The following is a 22,143-nucleotide window of genomic DNA, read 5'->3' as shown; positions in this document are numbered from 1 at the left end:
TGTCCCTGCCATGGCAGGGGTGGCACTGGGTGGGCTTTAAGGTCCCTGCAGCCCAAACCTTCCATAATTCTGTGATTCTAGTGAAATGTCACCGTTTGAGGAACTGACTTTTTTTAGCCACTGTGATCTTTTTGTTACAACTCTTYACAGCTCTCAATATTAATGCCCAGACACCCCAAATTAAGGCTGAATTTCAGACAGCAAGACAAGACTTTTCTTAGGAAAGCTGATCAGGCAAACARGTTTATTCCTGGCAGATGTGGGGTGTTTATCTCTCCACACAWGTACATCTCTGTTTATTCTGCTCATGGAAACTGCTCTGATCAGGCAGTGCCTGACTGCACTTCCTCTGCCTCCGGGAGACTCGGTTTCATCACAGATTTACTGAAAATGAATCACTAAACCGTCTGTTTTTTTTACTTTAAGCCTCAGAGCATGGTGAAATGCACACACAGCAGACCCAAARGCTCCAGGAAAGTCTGGGCCAGCTCTGAATTCACCAGCAAACCCCAAATCCTGCTCGGGGTCAGAGCTCAGAACATGCAAACATAGCCCAGGGAGGGAGGAGGAGCTGCTGCTTTCCTTCCTGATCTCTTTGTGACCTCTCCTTTTGACAGGCACAAACTGTGTCACCTGAGCCCCGGGAAATCACAGAACCCCAAACTGGTTTGGATGGGGAAGGGACCTTAAAGCCCACCCAGTGCCACCCCTGCCATGAACAGGAACCCCTCCCACTGTCCCAGGCTGCTCCCAGCCCCAATGTCCAGCCTGGCCTTGGGCACTCAAAGGGATCCAGGGGCAGCCACAGCTTCTCTGGGCACCCTGTGCCAGGGCCTCCCCACCCTCCCAGGGAACAATTCCTGCCCAATATCCCATCTGGCCCTGCCCTCTGGCACTGGGAAAGCCATTCCCTGGCTCCTGGCACTGAGTCCCCTTTGCTGCTGTGCTGGGAGTGGGGAGAACAACCCCCAGAGAATCCCACAGGCCATACCTGTGTCACTGCTAAACAAACCCAAGGGTTTCCCAGCTTTTGCCAGGACATTCCTGGAACTGCAAACTCTTCCCTGTGCTGCCACCTGGAAATGCCAAGCGTGGCAGCTTCGGCTTCCCAGGTAAAACTCAGATCTCTTCCTTCAAAACTCAGATCTTTTCCTTCCCTCTCTGTACCCGGACCTTTAGGTCGAATTCTTCCAGGGCCTGAAGGGGCTCCATGAGAGCTGGAGAGGGACTGGGGACAAGGGCTGCAGGGACAGGAGCCAGGGAATGGCTTCCCAGTGCCAGAGGGCAGGTATTTTTCTGGAGATTGGAACCAAAATGTCTTTCTGAACTGGAGATGCCTATTTACACATCTGAACCATTTTCCATTGACTTCCAGAAGGCCCCACAGGCACAYGAGGGTCCAGATCATCCCAACACATCAGCAGAGTTTGCAAGGGAGAGTTTGAGGCTGACCAGACCAATGTGGGGTTTCTGTAAGAATTTTTKTCCTTTTCATGTCAGGCCAGTATTGAACAACTCAATTCTGTTTCTCTTCCAGGAAGAAGATCAAAAATCCAARCAGCAAACAGCAGGAGGGGCGAGGAATGAGGAAGAGTTTGAAGAGCTTTTGGTCTAATGAGCCTGGAATTTGTCTGAGGCTTTCTGAAGTGCAATTTGAATAGGATGGGGGATCCTTCTTGCTTTTCTCCCTTGTTTCAGTTTCCTGACCGAGTTATCCTGAGCGATTCTTTACATGAAAGGAGAGGCAATTGGGGAACACAAGGTAGGGGGCTGATTTCACTCCTAAAATTATTTACATCCTGATCCCTACCTGCTGTGGAACTGACCCTGGGTCTGACAACAGATTAATTTYCTCTGTGTTATTTTTGGAAGCCTTCCTCATTTTTTTGTAGATTCAACTTTTTTTTCAGGACTCTGTGCCAGAAATTTGGCTGCAGGAAAATCATGCGATTATTGATCCATCACTGATTTGACATTGACTCTGCTTTCTTCTCCCTAAGTTCCAAGACAAGAAAGCCAACACACAGAATTATCCCTGAGCTCCTGTAGGTTCTGTGGATTTCCTGGGTTATTGATAATAATTTTTTTTTGGTGGGGGTCTGGTTGATAGATCAGATGTCACATTGACTCTCATCCCTCTGTCTTCACTAAATCACTTCATTCTCCATTCTCTCCACTTTACTGAAGCTCCCAGTTTCCAGAAATCATCYCTTATCCTCTGCTGGTGAAAACCACATCTTCCATGAACTTTTTCTCACTTTGACCTCCCTCCTACCAGAAAGGGCTCCAGGAGAGTAATTTCTTGGGCTTTGATTTATTAGGACGTTCAAGGCAAGACAGAGATCAGCTGGGGCAAAACCAGAACCCTGCCCAAGTTTCCCCTCTGGCCTGGCAAAGGGCAAACACACATGACAAGGTCTGGGATTTCTGTAACAAAACTTGTCCTTTAGCAGAAGGGAGGAGGGGAAACCCCTCTGTGTAAGTCATAAATTGAGTTTCTTTCATTCTGAGTTCCTCCACGATTCTTCTGTCAATCAGGCCCTCCCGAATTAAGGTGCCCCTCCAATTAAAGTGTTCTCTGAACACTCTGATTTCCTGTTTAATGTTCCTGCTCAGAAACTGCAGTGCTGTCCCAGCCTGTCCTCACTCYCGGAGTCTCCCTGCCCGTGGAGTCCCTGCGGTGCCCTCGGGCTGGGATTAGAGATGTCTGTGTCAGCGCCGGGAAATCCCGCAGGGATTCAGCAGAACTTGGCAGAGGCGSCGCTCTTCCCGCAGGGTTCAAGGACAGGTCGGGCAGGCTGGGTGCGGCGATATCAGGCTGCAACCGCCAGACTGATCCCCCAGCCCATTTGATGCTGATAACCCCTCGGATTTCGGTGTTTCCTGGGTTTTCCCCTTTTTTTAATGCCCCTTTCTAGAGYTCATTCTATATGTCGGCGTTAATTATTGCTGCCACTCCCTGCAAACCGAGCTGCGCTCTGAGAGCTCGGGCCAAGAGCGGGGAGAAATTCCCCCGTGGATTGCCGGGGAGCTGAACTGCAGCCAAACCCAGTGATTCACCCGTTCGGGAATCAGAGCTGCCCAGCCCTGCCCTGCCAGCYCTGCYCACTGCTCCGAACGCCAGCCCCTGCCGCACCCGCGGCTTCTCTTCGGGCACAAACCCCAGGGCAGCGGTGCCAGCGCTGCTCAGGGACCCCTCAGGCAGGCAAACATCGTCGGTGGTAATTAAAGATTAATGAAAGATTAATGAAAGATTAATGAAAGATTAATTAAAGATGTTTGGGGTACCGTCACCCTGCTCGCTTTCCTCTGTTGGCAGTCCTGCCAGCCACGGCCCCGCTGACTACTATTACTACTACGACTACGACTAATAATAATAATAATAATAATAATAAATACCACATCTCCTCTCTGAAGTGCTTAAGAAAGAGTATTTTGGCTATGCTGAGGAGACATACGAAATACCCCTTCGTTTTATGTATTTTTAACTAAAACAGTGCAGAGGCTCTTAAACCACCAGATCGCTGATGGTGAATTTTTAGACAATCACTTTGTTCTATCACCTCGCAGTCTTTGGAAGGACGCAGCCTCCCGGCAGCGTGTTCAGTGCCAATCTTTGCTCTCTGTGCTATCAGGCGCAGGTGTGTGGGCACTGCAGCCGGAGAAAGCCGGGAACTTCAACCGCTGCAAGGCGAGATTTGCTCAATCGACCACAGAGACAGGGACGGGGACGGGATGTGGGGACCGGGACAGGGACGGGGAGGGGATGTGGGGGCAGGACAGGGACAGGGACAGGGCCCTGGGCAGGGACAGCCCTCCGCACCGCAGCACATCCCTCCACCGCCGGTCTCCGCCCGTCCCGAGCCGCCGCTGCCCCCGATCCCCCGGAACCTCTCGCGGGTGCTCGGGCGGGGCCGGGCCGGGCTCAGCCCCGGGGGCGGAGCGGTGGCGGTGGCGGTGACAGTGACAGGGGGAGGTCGGAGCGTGCCGCTGCCCCGCCCCACCCGGCGGCTCTCGGGGCGGACCCGCGGCCGCTGCGGGCCCGTGCGGGGCCGGCGCTGCCTCTCGGGCCATGCGGGGCCGGGCTCCGCTGCGCTGCCTCCCGCTGCTCCCGCTGCTCCTGCTGGGCTCGGCGAGGGCTGCGGGCACAGGTGGGTGCGGGGTTTGGGGGGATGCGGGGGTGGCTGCGGGTTTCGGGTGTTTTCGGGGTTTTGGTGCATGTGGGGTTTGGGCGGCTGCGGGCGCCGTCTCGGTGTCGCCGCGCGGTGCTCGGGGCTGGTGCCTGGTATGGGTGTCCGGGGTCGGTATCCGTGCTCGGGGCCGCTATCGGTGCCCGGGGCCGGGGTCGGAGCCCGGGGCCGGGGTCGGAGCCCGGGGCCGGTATCGGTACCCGCTATCGGTGCCCGCTATCGGTGCTCCCCGCCCGTCCTCTCCCCCCGGCTTTCCGGGGCGGGGGCTCAGCCCGTGCCCGGGGCTGGGTGGGTCCGTCCCGGATCCGTCCTGCCCAGCCCGGGGATGCTGCTCCCAAAGCCCCAAAGGCTGTGGGCTGTGCTGGGCTGKGCTGGCCCTGCTGTGGCCGAAGCTGCGCGGGGGCGGATCCTTCCGGTGTTGCTGTGGCTGAGGTTTGTGCCGTGGCCCCGTTTCATTCATTAAAGGCCGTCCRGCTGTGAGGATCGATGCATGTTTGGGTTCAGGTTTGATGGAAATGCTCTCCCATAGTGGGGGTTCGCTCTGCAGGCTCGGTCTGGCTGGAGCTCGGTGATCCCGGCTCCAAGAATGTCCCTGGGGAGCCCCTCTGCTCTGGAGCCRGGCTGGGAGAGCTGGGGGTGCTCCCCTGGGGAAGGGAAGGATCCAGGGAGCTCAAGGTGCTGGTGGCTCCTGTGCCGGTGGCTCCTGTGCCCACCCAGGGGCTCCAAGAGGGGCTGAATCTGGGGGACATCCCCATCCCAGAGGCTCTGCCCTTTCCTGCCTCGTGCAGTCGGCTCCAAAGTTGGCAGAACGTGAGGTTTGGGRGAGGATGGGACACTACTTCCAGGGCCTGAAGGGGCTCCAGGASAGCTGGAGAAGGACAGAAGCCAGGGAATGGCTTCCCAGTGCCAGAGGGCAGGGCCAGATGGGATATTGGGCAGGGATTGTTCCCTGGGAGGGTGGGCAGGCCCTGGCACAGGTGCCCAGAGAAACTGTGGCTGCCCCTGGATCCCTTTGAGTGCCCAAGGCCAGGCTGGACATTGGGACTGGGAGYAGCCTGGGACAGTGGAGGTGTCCCTGCCATGGCAGGGGGTGGAACAAGMTAATAGTTAAGGTCCCTTCCCTCCCAAAGCCCTCTAGGACTGAACGAGGTGTGCACAGAATGTGGTGCTCTCTTGGGTTCTCGGTGAGTTCAGCCCATCCCATATCCCGTGTACCACATCCCCTTGATGCCCAAGGCCTGAGCAGCCTGGCACTGCTGAGCCCTTTGTGGCTCTCTGGCTGTTCCAGACATGGCTGGGCTGAGGCAAACCAGGGCAGGGCCTGCTGCAGTCACAACTGCCCAGTTTCATCCCATCAGCTGCAGTGGYACTTCCAGGGAGCTCTGGGAATCACAGAATTCCAGAATGGAGTGGAAGGGACCTTTAAGCTCATCTCATTCCACCCCCTGCCATGGAYRAGGAGCCTTYCACCATCCCAGTTACAAGAGGAGAAGCCACTTTGGTGCAGTAGAACAGCACAAGYCCACACCAAATCCCCCAAAGCACAGGTTACTTCTTTGCCCATGTAGCAGGGCAGTTGTTGTGGGGCTGATGCAGGGGAAGGGATCAGGAGTCCCTGAGGCGCAGCAGGAGCTGGGACACGGGTGGGTCAGCCCAGCCAAGCTGCTTTCACTGGYTGTGACTTTGTGGCTTCACACTCTGCTGTGTGAAAGCTCTGACTTGTGGTGTGAAACGTCAGGGAGTCTCTGCAGCAGGAAAAAACAATCTGAGCCTTCTTAGGCCGCTGCTCTAGGAAGAACCAGCTTGGTGAAAACCCCTTCCAGCTGGAAAAGAAAAATGGGACCACTCTGGCTTTCCTTGGCTGAGGGAGTTTGGGGTTTTGATGATATTTGGATCTGTGGGTGCTGTGTTTGAGGTGTTCATTTCACAATTTTGGCTGATACGAAGTGGAGATCAGCAGGAAGCTGTGTGATATCAGCAGTGGAGTCACTGCCCTGTTGGGAGGAGGGATGCCACAGAAGCACACATTTCCCTCGATGGGTTGTGGAAACAGCTCCGCAGCCTCGTGGCACCCTCGTGTTCATCTGCAGACAGAGACAGAGGGCTGACAGTGTCTCTGCTAGCCCCTGCAGTGTCTCTGMTAGCCCCTGCAGTGTTTCTGGGGCTGGCTGGGGAAGTGATCGTTCTGAATGCAAAATATTCAGTGTACAGTCATGGGCTCCCTGACTGGTTTGGGTTGGAGGGACCTCAGAGCCCACCCAGTGCCACCCCTGCCATGGGCAGGGACATCTCCCACTGTCCCAGGCTGCTCCCAGCCCCAATGTCCAGCCTGGCCTTGGGCACTSMMAGGGATCCAGGGGCAGCCACAGCTTCTCTGGGCACYCTGTGCCAGGGCCTGCCCACCCTCCCAGGGAACAATTCCTGCCCAAAGTCTCCTCTCACCCTGTCCATCGTTGCTGTTTTCTTCATTCATTTTTCAGATGGGCTGGGAATTGCTTCCCCTGGTGTTTCATTCTGAGTGGTTCCTGGGATTCTCTCATGGGTGTGTGTCAGATGTCTGAGGGCACAGATGGTGTGAGATACCTCACCACGTGCCAGACCAGCAGACAGGGTGCAAGAAAGAATCTGTGTAACTGGAAAGTGAAAACTTCTTGTGAATGAAGAGAGGTTCCTTAGGGGCCTTCACAATACCCATGAGGTGAATAGTTTCGGAAGCTGTGAGGAATCTCACAGTGTGTGWGAGTACTGAGAGCAGTGCTCCAGAGCTGACGCTGAGAAAGGAATAACTGGCCTGATTAAACCTTTGAGAGAAACACAGACTGGTTTGGCTTGAGAGGGATTTTTAAAATCACTGTTCCATCCCCTGCCAAGGGCAGGGACACCTTGCATTCACCCATGTTGCTCCAACCTGGCCTTGGACACTTCCAGGAATGGGGCAGCAACAGCTTTTCTTAGAAAAGTAGAGTCAACTCGTTAAAAGGTATTTTTGACTTAGGGTTTAATGCAACTTGATGTAGAAACAAAAAAAAMCCCAATTTTTTTTAACATGACCCCAAATTCCCAAACAAACCTGGGTCAGAATTTGGCTCAAGTTCTTGATCTTCCATTCTAGTTGATACAAAAATTAACAAATTGTGTCTGAGGAGACTCTGCCCTTCAGAACAAAAATCGAGCTGTTGTGATGTGGGATATCTTGTTGTGCTTGTCTTTGTCATGCCAGGCTGGACATTGGGACTGGAAGCAGCTTGGGACAGTGGGAGGTGTCCCTGCCATGGCAGRGGTGGCACTGGATGAGCTGAAAGTCCCTTCCAACCCCCACCATTCCCTGATTCCATGAGTCTGATGGTGTGAGGGGGTCACTCCAGGGAGAAAAACACATCAAGTGCAGAAGGAAACCTTTCTCCCTGCTGGGGCAGGCCCTAGGGAAGGGGTGCCCAGCAAGGCAGGTCCCTGGAGGTTCAGGATGTGTCTGGAGAGAGCCCAGAGCGGGAGGGCTGCTGGAGCTGGCCTTGCTGGGTTTGGTTCTCCTGCTGTCCCTCCCTGTCCCCAGCTCTCCTCTCCTCAGCCCTTCCAGGTTTCTCCCGCCCCATTTCCCTGCTGGCTCTTGGCTGTGCTCCCTGCCTGCCCTGGCTGGGTCTGTCCCTTCTGGGCCGTGTTCCAAGCCCAGCAGCTTCCTCCTCCTCCTTCTCCTCCTCCTGCTCCTCCTGGGCTGTCAGGGCCGTGTTTTCATGTCCTCCAGACACAGCTCTTCCCTCTTGGCTTCCAGCRTCAMCTCCTGACCCAGGGCTCGAGGTGCYGGTGTCCCCTGTGCCCACCCAGGGGCTCCAGGAGGGGCTGAGTCTGGGGGACATCCCAGAYTCGTGCAGTCGGCTCCAAAGTTGGCAGAACRTGAGGTTTGGGAGAGGATGGGGAACTATGAGCTCCTGAAGGGGTTTTTCCAGCTGGCTCATGGAAAGATCACTGCAGACCTCAGAGTTAGCAGGAAGCAGATGGGGTGTGCAGGGGCAAACATGAGATGCTGATGATTGAAACAGCGAAACTGCTGTGATTGCCAGGGGTCAGAGAAGGGGCTGCAGATCAAATCCTGGGAGGAGCAGCTCAGGGAGCTGGGAAGGGGCTGGAGCCCCAGGAGCTGGGAAAGGAGCTCAGCCTGGAGCAAAGGAGGCTCTGGGAGGACCTTGTGGCTCTGCACAACTCCCTGACAGGAGGGGGCAGGGAAAGGAAATGGCCTCAAATTGCACCAGGGGAGGTCCAGATTAAAGATTGGAATAAAATTTCCCTGCAGAGTGGTCAGGCCTTGGAATGAGCTGCTCAGGTGCAGTCCCTGTCTCTGGGAGTGTCCCAGGGGTGTCTGGATGTGGCCCTTGGGGACAGGRTTTGGGGTGATGGGGTGCTGTTGGGTGAYCCCAAAGGGCTCTTCCCTCCTTGATGATTCTGGGATTCTGTGACCTTCATTTATGGCTTCATGGGGGGCTGAGTGGGGTTTATGGTTTTGTGCTTGACTTGGTACTTTATCTTTTGCATGGAATGAATAAAAGCAAGGAGTTCATAGAAACAGAGAAGCCCACACTGGCTGGGTTTGGGAGAGACCTTAAATCCCATCCAGTGCCACCCCTGGCACTGCCAGGGATCCAGKGGCARCMACAGCTTCTCTGGRTACCCTRTGCCAGGGCCTCCCCACCTGAATGTACCAGAGCCCCTGGAAATAGAGGGAGGAGGAGGGGAAATTATTTTGCCTGCAAAGSAGTGGAAATGTAATAAATGGTGATGGAATTTGGAGACTGGAATTGATTTTTGTRCACTTGAACATTTCAATAATTATTTTTATTCCTCTTCTTCCTTTAGAACCTGCTCCCCATTTACCAGCACCARAGGACGTGGAGATTTATTCCTACAACTTCCAGAGTTTTCTGAGGTGGTCTCCCGTTCCTGTGGAGAATGGCTCAGTATTATACACAGCCCAATACAAAACGTGAGTAAATAGCTCTAAATCAAACTAACTATGTTCTAATCCAGGATAACAGGTGGTTTTAAAAACAAAAWAAAAMCCCTAAAAATGAATAAGCACAGAATGGAAGAGGGTTTTTTATCAGAGTTGCTTTAAAAATAAATATGCACAGAATGAAAGAAGGTTTTCTRTCACAGATGTTTTATGTATTTCCAAAAGCAGCTTCTGTGGTGACTGACGGGCCCTTAGCCCGTGATGTGTCCTCTGAGCTGAGGAGAGACTGCAGCCCTGAGGACACCCAGAAATGTCACACGGTTCCTGCAGAATTTTAGCCTTTCCTGATTCTCTCTGTCCAGTTTAACTTTCCCCAGATACCAAGGGGATGGGGGAGCTGGGAGGGCCCTGAGGTTAAACCCGGATTAAAACTGGAGTTTTGTGATACCAGAACCAGGGTGAGGGGGGCATTCCAGGCCGCAGTGCTGCTGTGCCTGTGGTGTATCTGCGTTGTTTGTGGTTTATGTGCGTTATTTAAGGTTTAGCTGCGTTATTTACAGTTTATCCCCGTTATTTATGGTTTATCTCTGTTATTCACGGTTCATCTCCGTTATTCACGGTTTATCTCCATTATTCACGGTTTATCTCCGTTATTTACAGTTTATCTCCATTATTCACGGTTTATCCCTGTTATTCACGGTTTATCCCCATTATTTTCTGTTTATCCCCATTATTTACGGTTTATCCCTGTTATTTACAGTTCATCTCCATTATTTACGGTATATCCGCATTATTTACTGTTTATTGCCTTTATTTACAGTTTATCTCCATTATTTAATGTTTATCTCTGTTATTTATCTCTGTTATTTACATTTTATCCTCATTATTTACAGTTTATCCCCCTTATTTAYGATTTATCTCTGTTATTTTCAGTTTATCCATTATTTACGGTTTATCCCCGTTATTTACGGTTCATCCCCATTATTTACAGTTCATCCCCCTTATTGACAGTTCATCCCCGTTATTTACGGTTTATCCCCGTTATTTACGGTTTATGTGCGTTATTAGCAGTTTATATGTGTTATTTATGGTTTATCCCTGTTATTTTCAGTTTATCCCCTTTTATTTTCAGTTTTTCCCCATTATTTTCAGTTTATCCCTGTTATTTTCAGTTTTTCCCCATTATTTTCAGTTTATCCCTGTTATTTTCAGTTTATCCCTGTTATTTTCAGTTTATCCCCGTTATTTTCAGTTTATCCCAGTTATTTTCAGTTTTATCCCCGTTATTTACGGTTTATCCCCGTTATTTTCAGTTTTATCACCGTTATTTTCAGTTTATCCCCGTTATTTTCAGTTTATCCCTGTTATTTTCAGTTTATCCCCGTTATTTTCAGTTTATCCCAGTTATTATTGGTTTATCCCCATTATTTCCATTTTCCCCCCGTGATTTCCGTTCTCCTGTGTTTGTTTCCACAGAGGCTCCCTGGCGCTGTGGAGCGGTCTGGGTTGCTCCCRCATCCCCCAGACGCGGTGTGCGCTGCCGGCGCGGCGCCGCTGGACCCTGGTGCTGCGCGTGAGGGCCGAGCTGGGCCCTGCCACCTCTGCCTGGGTGCAGACACCGCCCTTCGTGGCCGAGAGGGACAGTAGGTGCTCTGCTGGGGGACAGATTCTCTTGGGGTGCCTTTGACAGAGCTCTGTGTTTGGCTTTCCCAGCTCTGCTTGAGGGGTTTTGTACCCGCAGAGTCTCCGCGGCCTCACCAGGGTTTGGTTCTGCTCTCCTCTCTCAGGTGTCACCAGAGAAAACCCCGAGGCTCTTGGGGTGGCTGAGCCTTCAAAGAGCCTCAACATCCTTTTGTTGTAGGATTTTCCATGTACTCATTTCCCYCCTCAGCTCTGCCTGCACACACACCTTGGATTTGGGGCAGAGGCAAAACCTCCTCTTCTGGCTGGACAGATCCCTTTTACAATAAATAGAAATTGTTCTGATAAATAGAAATTGTTTTGATAAATAGAAATTGTCCACAAAGGACACACTTTAGATCACAGAATCCCAGAATGGGTTTAGTTGGAAGAGACATTAAAGTTGCCTACCTCTGCCACAGGCAGGGACACCTTCCACTGTCCCAGGGTGTCCCAAGCATGTCCAACACACAATGTCCAGCCTRGTCTTGGACACTTCCAAGGATGGAATGCCCACAACCCCTCTGGTATGAGCAAGAGTTGTTGTTCTACAATCTGCTCTCTGCCTTGCTGTGCAGAGTTGCAGGATTAAAAAGAAAAAGCCAATGTTCATTTAGAAAACATCTCTGAAATGGGAACAAAGCAGAGAAAGGGGTTTATGGACTCAGGTTCCTGATCTCCCAGACCTGCTGAGGAGCAGTGATGGTGCAAGCTCCAGAGCGTGATACTTCCCCTGGTTCTAAATCCTGGCTTTTCTCTGGCAGCAGAGCGAGGAGATGCCCGAATCCTGCACTGAACAGTGATGTACCCACAACCTGTGCTGCAGGATTGTTTGGGAGGAGAATCCTCTAGGGGCTGGGATGGGAGCTGATGGGAATATGGGACAAAGCAAAGGCTTAGGGTGGGAGATGAGGAATGTYCTGGGGTCATTCTTATGTCACTGCCATGGAGATCAGTTCTCAGACACCAATCCCTGGGCTTCTCCTTCAGGGTTTGGATCAGGGCTGCTGGGTGGGAGGCAAAGTGAGGAATTGGTGCATGCAAGGAGTGATTTTTGCTGTTAATGAGTGCTTCTGACAGTACTTTACTGGTATTTTTCATGATTCAGACCTGACAGCACTTCACAAAAGGAGGTCATGTTTATCCTAAGGGACATATGGAGACATCAAAGCAAGGAGAGGAAATTTCGTTATTCCTCCTCCAATCTAGGCACCAAACACTGGGGTTTTAGGGAACATGGAATGTGTGGCAGGCTGATCAAAGGAAAAGAAAAGATAAAGATTTTATGGCCAGTAACTGTAGATGAACTCAGATACTTCTGAGTATTAACTCTTGGTTAATATTTACTGAATTTCCAGGGAAAGTTAAGCAAATATTGTAAGTGCATTAAGTAGATGAGGAAATGTTTTCCCTTTCTTGAGCAAAAGCTGTCGATATTTGGGGTGTTTGCTGAGAGTATCCAGGGCAGGGAGCGGAGCTGGGAAGGGGCTGGAGCCCCAGGAGCAGCTGAGGGAGCTGGGAAAGGGGCTGAGCCTGGAGCAAAGGAGGCTCCGGGGGRACCTTGTGGCTCTGCACAACTCCCTGACAGGAGGGGGCAGCCGGGGGGGTCGGGCTCTGCTCCAGGGAACAGGGACAGGAGGAGAGGGAACGGCCTCAGGCTGGGCCAGGGGAGGCTCAGGGTGGACACCAGGAGGAATTTGCCCATGGAAAGGGTGCTCAGGCCTTGGCAGGGGCTGCCCAGGGAGCTTTGGAGTCCCCATCCCTGGAGGTGTCCCAGGAAGGGCTGGAGGTGGCACTGAGTGCTCTGGGCTGGGGACAAGGTGGGCATCGGGCACAGCTGGSACTCCATGGGCTGGGAGGGCTTTTCCACCCTCAGGGATCCTGGGAAATTCTGTGGAACTGGAGCCAGCTGTACACCCCAGGGTTTCCCTGCTCTCTCTGTGTTTTTTTCCAGCTACTCTGGGCCCCCCCAGGGTGAACAGTGTGAGTGTCAGCCCTGACTCGCTGCTCGTCAGGGTCAGCCCTCCTTTCACCCCCGAGCTTGGGGACATTCTCCAGTATCACGTGTCCTACTGGGAGAATACAACAAGTCCTACAGAAAAAGTAAGAATTCTCTCTGATTTGTTCTTTGTGCCTGGGGACTGAGGGATGTGAGTCAGTGTCTCTTGGCAGAACAGCAAATGGGGACAGAAGATCAGTGTATTTTGTATCCAGAAAGGGTCACCATGCTTCCCAAGGGTTTTGGGAAAAGGGCTCCTCTGGCCTTGGCACAAGGATTGCTGCACCACCAAATTTAGAAACTTCTTTCCTCTAGATGGAAAAGGATTCAATCCCTCTGCAGATCSGGGAAGAGAATTGGTGCCAAAGGTGACTTTTGATTTCAGAGTTTCCTCAGGCAGTTTGGAAAACTCTGGAATGTCCTTCCCCCCCTTTGCTGTGCTGGAACTGCAGGAGCAGCTGCTGGGGCCTGATCCCAGGGCAGGGAGAGGAGGAGGTGTTAGTAATGTGCTGGGATGAGTTGGGGTGAGCCAGTCCTGTCCCACGTGGGGCTCAGAGATTTTGGGATCATTGTGTCCTCCTGCTGCTGCCTGGGGCCTCGGGACAGGTCAAAAGTGCAGGGGWGGTAGTAATTCAAATTTAGAAAAATTAAGTTAAAAAAAAGAGGAAGAAGCTTCCAAATGACGTCAGTCTAAAGTCAGACTTTTAAAAAACAGAAGTAGAAAAAAAATTATTTCAATTGCCCTCTTGCTTCAAAGTCCTTGATAAATTGCCTCCACTTCCTTCCTGCCTTGCACCAGTGTGTGTTTTTCTCACACACAGAATACCTTCAGTTGAGACCCAGGAAAGGAGTCATCGTGGTTTCATTTTCCCCTCCCCTTCCCTGTGTTTTGCTCCCTGAGCTGCTGCAGAAGCTGCATCAAAACCCCCAGGAAAACTGAAATATTCCTCTGCTTCTGTTATTTTTGAAAGCTGAGCGAGGAAAAAAAAAAATCTGGTATTTTTGAATGTGAGACTGAAGTGGGGGAGGGATGTTTGTCTTGAAAACTGGTCTGGTTTTTACAGTAACACTTTTTTTTTTGTGTGTGTCTTTTCAGCAGAAGCTAAATGAAAGCAAGACACTATTCCACATTGGAAATCTGAAGGAATCAACACTTTATTGCTTCAGCATTCAAGTGCAGTTGAAGATCTACTCAGGTCACTTGTTACAAGGACAACCAAGTGGCCCAGAGTGTCACAGAACTGCCCTCAGTGGTATGGAACGGGAATGTTATTTCTGTGTGGAGTGGGATGAGGTAGAACACGAATCCTGAATCACCTGAACTGGTCCCTTCCACACCCAGTGTATCAGGAACTGGGAGCACCATGGGGAGTTCACACTGGGCATGAGGGGCAAAATAATCAGGGATTTTCAGCCAGGGATGGAGGGTTTGTGTTCTACTYGATCCCTTCTCCTTTTCCTTCATAATCCTGCTGGAGCCCCTCTGGAACCACCTGGGGAAGGGAAAGATCCAGGGAGAGCTCAGAGCCCCTGCCRGGGCYTRAAGGGGCTCCAGGAGAGCTGGGGAGGGACTGGGGACAAGGGCTGGAGGGACAGGAGCCAGGGAATGGCTYCCCAGTGCCAGAGGGCAGGGCCAGATGGGATATTGGGCAGGAATTGTTCCCTGGGAGRGTGGGCAGGCCCTGGCACAGGGTGCCCAGAGAAGCTGTGGCTGCCCCTGGATCCCTTTGAGTGCCCAAGGCCAGGCTGGACATGGGGGCTGGGAGCAGCCTGGGACAGTGGGAGGTGTCCCTGCCATGGCAGGGGTGGCACTGGGTGGGCTTTAAGGTCCCTTTCCAACCCAAAYCATTCCATAATTATGAACCTGTCACATGTATTTAAATCTTTTCCTTCTTTTCCAGAAGCAACCCGAGCTGGATACATCATCCCCCTGTTTTTCTTGGGGTTACTCGTTGTGAACCTGGTGGCATTTGGTTTATTGTTCCTGTGGAAACACCACCAAAAAATCAAATATTGGTCTCAGCCACCTCTGCAAATCCCATCCCACTTCAAGGAGGTACGTGGGGAGTTGGGGGGTTTCTCCTGCAGAAGAGGAGCTTGAGGGAAGCGTCAACAGAAGCTGATGTTGAAAAAAACAAAAAAAAAGATAAACAAGTGATTTCTCAAAACTGGGGCTTTTCTGACTGTGATGTCACATCTTTCCTCTTTTGCTGAACTGAAGGGTCCTTTCTGTGTCCTGGGACACAAACCTGGCTGTGTTTTCCTGGAGAAACCCGAGCCTGATCCTGATCTGGTTCCTTTTCCTCTCTTTGCTCCTCTGCCTCAAACTGAGGCTCACTGGGAGCAAAAAGGAGGGGTTTTGTGAAGCAAGGACTGGAGCCGGGTCTGACCGGATTGGGATGTGAAAAAGCAAACCCAGAYTATTTTTAATTAACAGACCCTGATTATTTGTTTTGAAGCCTCAGGATGATCTCAGGGGGATTTTCCTGGGCTTTTCCTCTTTTCTTTTTTTAGCAGGACTCAGATGAAAAAGCTGATCCTGGGGAATTTTCCTGCTGTAACTCAGACATTTCTGTGCTCAACCACGTGGTTTCAGTCCTGCTCTTCTTCCTTTTTCGGTCCTTACAACAAGAAGCAGCCCTGAAACAAAGCTTTGATTTAAAAGTTCTTATTCAGCAAAATATTCTGRGTTTTTAAAAGCTTTTATTTGTGTGCAGCTCTTGGAGGTGGATTTTTTTTTATCTCTGTGTGAGCACTGTGGGAGTYCTGTGCTTCTTCAAGTGATTTCCAGCTTTTTGTAGCCATGGGGATGAATGAACCCAGAGTAAATAATTTTTTCTCTTCGTGCTGCCTCAGCTGACATTTCATAGGGGTCAGTTTCAAGTGAAGCGTATCTCATTTAGGGGAAAAAAAGCACCATGTACATTGTGTTAAAATGGTAAAAAACCCTCCTCATACAGTGCATTAAAATGGTAAAAAAAAGAATCCATGTACTGTGTACTAAAATAGGGGGAAAAAAACCCTTTAAGTCTATTAAAATAGCCAAATATCCTTGTATAGSTTATTAAAATTGTAAAAAAATCCTTGTGCAGGGTGTTAAAACAATAAAAAACTCCTTGTACAGGGTATTRAAATAGTAAACAAAATACTCCTTCTACAAGCTATTAATATAGGACTATAGTGTATTAAAATAGTAAAAATATCCATGTATAGAGTATTAAAATAGTAAAAAAAAAGTGCAGAGTATTAAAATAATGAAAAACTCCTTGTACAGGGTATTAAAATAGTAAACAAAATACCCTTTCTACAAATTATTAATACAGTAAAAAATTCTTCTATAGTGTATTAAAATAGTAAAAATATCCATGTACAGGGTATTGAAATAATTAAAAAATAATTGTGCAGGCTATTAAAAGAGTAAAAAATCCTTGTAAGAGTATTAAAATAATAAAAAAAATCCTTTTACAGGGTATTAAAATAATTTAAACTCTAATTGTATAGGGTAAAAAGAATTGAAAAAATAATTATACAGGGTATTGAAATATTTTTAAAAATTTACAGGATATTAAAATAGTGAAGCATTTTATACAAAGAACTGAGGCTCATCCTATGTTCTGGAAGCACAGGATTAATTTTCCACATAAATGTGCAGCAATAGTGGATCTTCACACAGCCACGAGCCTGGGATGGAGCCACGAGCAGGATAAGAAATGAAGGATAAGAAATGAAAGATAAGAAATGAAAGATAAGCAGGGAGCTTGCAGAATGTTTAAAATGTGTATTTCTAAAAAGGATCAGCCAACCTGGGGGTCCTCCTAAAACAGGAATTGGCAATGCTGAGTCACATAAGGCAGTTCTGTGTGAACTCCTTTAGGTTTGCAGGACAAATCCGAGCTTCCCTCATTCCCAGCAGGATCTGAGCTCTCAGGGTCTGAGTTTCAGGGAGCAGAGAAGCCAAGTYGAGGTTTGTTTGTGTCTGGAATTTGGATCTGTTTGGGGTTTTGGAAAAACAATCCTGTGGCTCATTAGCCTTGCTGTGACTGCAGAGAAAGGGGAGCCTTCCCTCAAACTCACCTCGATCTGTCCCACTCCTTGCTTTGATTTCTCTCTTTTATTTGATTCAATACCCTTGGAAAGGTGCTGAGTTAATTTTAGAGGGGAGGGGAGCAGAGGCGGAGTCAAGGGAAGTTGTAACTGCAAGGGCAGAATGTCAGGGGGGTTCCTGGTGCWGCTCCCACTTTCCTGGCCCTGCTCCATCCAGGACCTTGGATCCCATTTGCACCAGCTGCTGGATTCCTGCAGCTGGAGGATCTCCCAGATGGGAGATGGGACTGGTTTGTTCTTAACTCATAGGAATTTGCTTGAACTCACATGAAAAAGTCGGCCAGAATTTATTAAACAAAACCCCAAAGCACCCAGCCAGGAATTGCTGCTTTAACTCTCTCGAAGGGATGTTGGAGTGCTAATTTATTTCTTTTGCCCCCACAGAAATAATTTTTTTTAACCTTCTCCTTTTTTAGTGTAGTTTCAAGGAAGCCCAGGATGGAATATCCAGGTAGCAGCTCCTGCYCTGAACTCTGGGCTGGAGCAACTTGTTTTTCTCTGGAATTTCTAACAGGGATCTAACCTGGTGTTTTCTGGATTTTTCCAGTTCCTGAGGGACCCTGACACAGCTGGCTTGGAGGAGCTGGACAGTCTCACAGAGGATGAGCCACTGGCTGTTGTGGTTGAAGAAGGAGGTGGCCCCGAGGGTGAGGCTCCTTCACCCAGCACCTCCAAGGACWGGGAGGTCCCTGAAGGGCCACCCCAGTGAGTGTCACCTGCTCCAGGACTATCCAGAAGCTGCTCCCGTGGTGTGGCTGCTGGCAGGACAATCCTGAGCATGGAGCCATCAGTTTCTGCTGAGCTCCCCCCGCTCCTCGCTCTGCCAGAGGCACTGAAAGAGGCAATGGGGAAGGGAAAGGAACACTAAACTGCCTGAAGATKGAGAAAAGGGGTGAATTCCCACCCCAGGTTGGAAGGAAGCTTGGAGGAATAACAGCACTTTATTGGTGTGGGATAACCTGGGGTTTTTCAGGCTCTGAAGAGTTGCAATGTGAATTCTGTTCATACTGGTTTTGGTTTTGTTGGCAATAATCCTCCCATTATACCCACCCCAGTCTGCTTTCCTGAATCATTTGAAGTGCAGGACAAACTAAAAAGAAGTTTGTGAGTACTTTSCTCAGGATGAACCTGTGCCAAGAACCCCTCCCAGAGAGGCCTGCTGGTATCTGCCTCCTCCCACCCTCCTGGAAGCATTAATCTGCTCCTGCAGCCAGGCCAGGCCCCTGCACACCTCAAAGGACCTGAAAATAATTGTGCTCTGAGTTTTTACAATGTTTATCGGTCACTGTCAGACACTAAAACCTCTTGYTGGCCACCAGCAGAAGAAAAGTTGACTGAGAGTTGTTGTTTTKAGTGCCTTAAAGTAGAAGAGCCCAAGGTAAATCTCACATCACCCTCTGTGGGGTCTGGATGTRTCTAATAAAGCACAAAGAACAAGTGAACCTCTTCTGTACTAAAAAGATGGGGTTTATTTGATAGTTTTTTCCTGGGTTTGATATGAGCTGTTTAAAAAAACCACCCAGAGCTGGGTGTTGGGAAGTGCCTGGCCCTGGCAGAGCTGAGGTGCAGCAGTCTCAGCCTTTCCAGGAACACCCCAGGCCAGCAGCTCTATCAGATATTTCCTTGTAGAAGGGATCTAAKCCCTCAGGATTAGCCACGCTGCTGACTCAGGGAGCTTCAGGGAAGCCTGACTCATGTGGGAATTGTCACATCAGCAGCAGGCCTGCTTGGATCACCCACACTGGGAACAGATGGGAACCACAGCGCACAAAGGGACTAGCTGATGAACAACAGAGRGCAGAAATCAGGTAAAAACACCTCYGGGGATATGGATGTGTGGATTCCTGAATAAACCCTACCCTGGACTGCTGTCAGGGACTGTGTTGTGAATAGTTTTACACAAAGAGACCGAGGAAAGTCCTTTTGCTGGGAGAAACTCAGGGCTTGTCACTGAGCCCTTCCTGTCCCTGCAGCCCTTGTCCCCAGTCCCTCTCCAGCTCTCCTGGAGCCCCTTCAGGCCCCAAAAGGRGCTCTGAGCTCTCCCTGGATCCTTCCCTTCTCCACGTGAGCATCCCCAGCTCTCCCAGCCTGGCTTTGTGTGTTCAAGTTCCAAGTCCAGGTACTGGGATTAATTACAGGCCACACTTCTTCCTGACTTTCTAAGAAACCCCAGAAACATTCCCAAGCTCCTGGGCAACAAACCTGACAGACTGAAAAGAAAAGCCTGTTTTTACTTACTCCATGGTGCAAGCCACGTGTAGAGGTGAGTTTCTGTACAATGGCCCTGTTAATTCACTATCTGAAGAATAAAAGCCCATTTTCATTGCAGTTTTCTGCAATTCCAACCAGTGGTCACCTCTTTGCTCCTGTGGGATGAGTTACTCCAGCCAGGGCAAAGGGCAGCTCCAAACCTGGCCCCATTTCCTCTCCCATGATCCTGTGAATTCACTATTTGGAGAATAGAAGACCGTTTTTATTGCAGTTTCCTGCAATTCCAACCAGTGGTCACCTCTTTGCTCCTGTGGGATGAGTTACTCCAGCCAGGGCAAAGGGCAGCTCCAAACCTGGCCCCATCTCCTGTCCCTGGAGCGATTCCCACCCAGAGCTGGTGGTGACAAAGTTTCCAGGAACCAGCACAGAACTTCCACTAAGCACTCTGACACCAGCAGCTTTGATATGGGGAAGCTGTAAAAGCCTTCGGACACAGGGGAGAGTAAAATGCTCTAAAAACCACAGAGAACTCATGAGAAGGACTCACCCACAGCAAATGGATCCACAGGAGTGCTCCTGGGATATTAAACAACCTCAGCCTCACTTTCTCTTTCACTCCACTGAGATGAAAAACTGGCTTTCAATAATTCATAGTGAAAAAAMCATAAAATGTAAGAGAGAAATATATTTTAACTGAGGCAATAGCAACCCTAAAACTGGCTATGAGTCACTTCTAGAATTCACTGAACCTTGAAATTACTCAAGGTGAACAAGTAAATACATCCCTATCCCCCTTCCTTTTAAGCAGAGAGGGAACAGGTCAGGAAAACTCATTTATCAGCAAACTGTTTCCCCTGGAGACAATGACACTTGCATGAGTTGAAAGATGTTTGACTCATGTCTGACTCATTTATTCTTTACATCAAGTACAACTGGCATCAGTTTGTTGGAGTTTTTAATTCTAATATCAAGAAATACATTAAATACCAACTGGTATCTCTTACACTGAGCAGCATGAAATTAATTCCAAGGACTGTGGTGCCAGCAAATGTCCTTTGTGCCAGAGCCATCACAAGTCAGGAATACTTTGCTTTGCCATGCACAACCTGCTGAGTGTAGGGACTTGCTTAAAAACCCATAACCTTTTCCTAAAAGAAAAAAAAAACTACTTTTTATTTACCTGAACAATAATATAAAATTCTTAAAATCAGCTCTTATCCCAGCATGGCCCCTGGCCCAGGGAAGGGCTTTGTCCTGTTTGCTCACTAATGGTTCACCGAAGCCTYGGACACAGGTGAAGGTTTGGAAGATGAAACTGGTGGAAAGCCATGGATTTGAAGGAAAAAGCCTGGAGATTGCAGCAGGAAAGCCTGGCAGCCTGCCATTCCCTTTGAAATATTCACAGTCCTATGTACATATTCACAAGTGTGTCCTGGGAAAAGAGGAGCTGTGGACAGAGCCTGGAATTGTCTCAGTTCCAACAGTTTGGGGAGCCAACCGAGAACAGGGGACTGTGAATTATCTACATACAGAGAACCACGTGGCAACTGTGGAGCAGAGCAGGAGGGAGCTCAGCCCCACAGCTCTTCTGTTCTCCCAAACTTGTAGATCAGAGTGCTAAGGGGGAAAAATAAAAGATATAAAAGTCAGAGCACACATAAGGTAATTTTAGCAGTGTCCTTAAATCTTAGCCTGTGCAAATCAACAGCCCTGAACTTTTAGTCAGGTCAGAACCTGGGTTAGRTATTTATATTTGTTTTCCTGGGCATGGCTGGAGCTGTGGGAGCCACCTGAAGCTCAAACAAAAAATAACCATTTTCACAGCCGTTCCGAAGGAAAAACCTGGTATTTATGAAATTCAAGGAGTCCAGAGTAGCAAGTCTCACTCTGGCACCRGGAATCAGATCAGTGTGACTTGTGCTGGGATAAAACTTAAGCAACTCCAATTTTATGAGCAAATCAGAAAGAATATTGAGGCTGTGGTAGAGTCAGATCCAAATTACAATTTGACTTCCAGAATTTCCAATATTGTGGCTGCCCCTGGATCCCTGGCAGTGTCCAAGGCCAGGCTGGACAGGGTTTGGAGCCACCTGGGACAATGGGAGGTGTCCCTGCCCAAGTGGGACTGAATGGGCTTTCAGGTCCCTTCCAACCCAAACCTGGGATTCTAAAAAAGACAAAACAGTCCAGGCACAAAATCTGCCTTCAGCAGTTTCCCTTTTCAGTCCCAGAGGAGATTTAGAAGCTGCTGTTTCCTGCAGGAACATCACTCATTTCCCAGAGCCCATTGATCCAGGTCACTGCAAAGCATCTGGAGTGGGACTGGAAGGAAAAGGGTCAGCCAGGAATTTAAAAAAGAAAGGAAGTGAGGTGAAAATTTACAGTGACTGATCTTGGAACTGACACTGCTTAACACTTACAGTGTCATTTATTAATAAAATCCATGGATTGCAAAATGCATTCCACAGCTGAAAAGAGGTATTAGAGACACCAAATCAATTTCCAAGTGTTGCATGATAGATTTAGCAATATTATTTGAAATAAATCGAGTGTGCTGTCATAAAACACACCACCATGCTCTTAGGAAAAGGAATTATCACTCTATAACTGAGAGCTCAGCCAGTGGAAGGAAATACAGGGAATATCAACTACCAGAGAACTGAGCCATTGGTGTGAAATAGCCTGGAAAAGGGAATTGGAGCTCCCAGTTTGCTGTGCTGGGATGGAAGCCAAGGGATGTGTAGGACACATGTGAATGATTGCCATTACCCAAAGACTCTGGCCATAGCTCATCCAGAAAACTCTGAACATCCCTTGTTTCTAAGCTCTGCAGCAAAGGGAGTAGAAGAGAGAGCTGCTTTTCCAGGGGTATCAATGTATGGAAGCAGGAAAGTCTCTTTGGAAGGAGGGGAATTTGCCCAGGTAACTTACCTGAAAAATATTAATGCATTCTGGAAAAACACTGCTAACCCCGGGTACACGTTAGTGTCTGCAGAGGAAGCACAGAGCAAATATTC

General features: G+C 49.5%; 2 protein-coding genes across 2 annotated transcripts in view; one reads left to right on the top strand and one right to left on the bottom strand.

Annotated features, from left to right (window-relative positions):
* Positions 1 to 3,996: 3,996 nt before the first annotated feature.
* On the top strand, positions 3,997 to 17,964 carry LOC130583755 (interferon gamma receptor 2-like). The gene is made up of 7 exons (XM_057383310.1): positions 3,997 to 4,151; positions 9,036 to 9,162; positions 10,609 to 10,775; positions 12,767 to 12,915; positions 13,911 to 14,064; positions 14,713 to 14,867; positions 17,463 to 17,964. Exons 1-7 carry the CDS (start codon positions 4,073 to 4,075, stop codon positions 17,622 to 17,624), a joined length of 993 nt encoding a protein of 330 aa, XP_057239293.1. The 5' UTR covers positions 3,997 to 4,072; the 3' UTR covers positions 17,625 to 17,964.
* A 911-nt stretch (positions 17,965 to 18,875) lies between these two features.
* Positions 18,876 to 22,143, bottom strand: part of TMEM50B (transmembrane protein 50B) — a 10,937-nt gene continuing 7,669 nt past the window's right edge. The window contains exons 6-7 of the mRNA XM_057383311.1: positions 22,058 to 22,115; positions 18,876 to 20,743 (exon numbers count right to left, since the gene is read on the bottom strand). Of these exons, the coding sequence (XP_057239294.1) occupies positions 20,698 to 20,743; positions 22,058 to 22,115 (104 nt within the window). The 3' untranslated portion in view covers positions 18,876 to 20,697. The remainder of the gene's footprint in view (positions 20,744 to 22,057; positions 22,116 to 22,143) is intronic.

The sequence above is a fragment of the Malurus melanocephalus genome, unplaced genomic scaffold (assembly GCF_030028575.1).
Source record: "Malurus melanocephalus ecotype Western Australia unplaced genomic scaffold, MMel_1.1 scaffold_623, whole genome shotgun sequence".
Classification (NCBI taxonomy): Eukaryota; Metazoa; Chordata; class Aves; order Passeriformes; family Maluridae; genus Malurus; species Malurus melanocephalus.
Note: the sequence above shows the minus strand (reverse complement) of the source record. Positions and strands in the feature narration are given on the sequence as shown.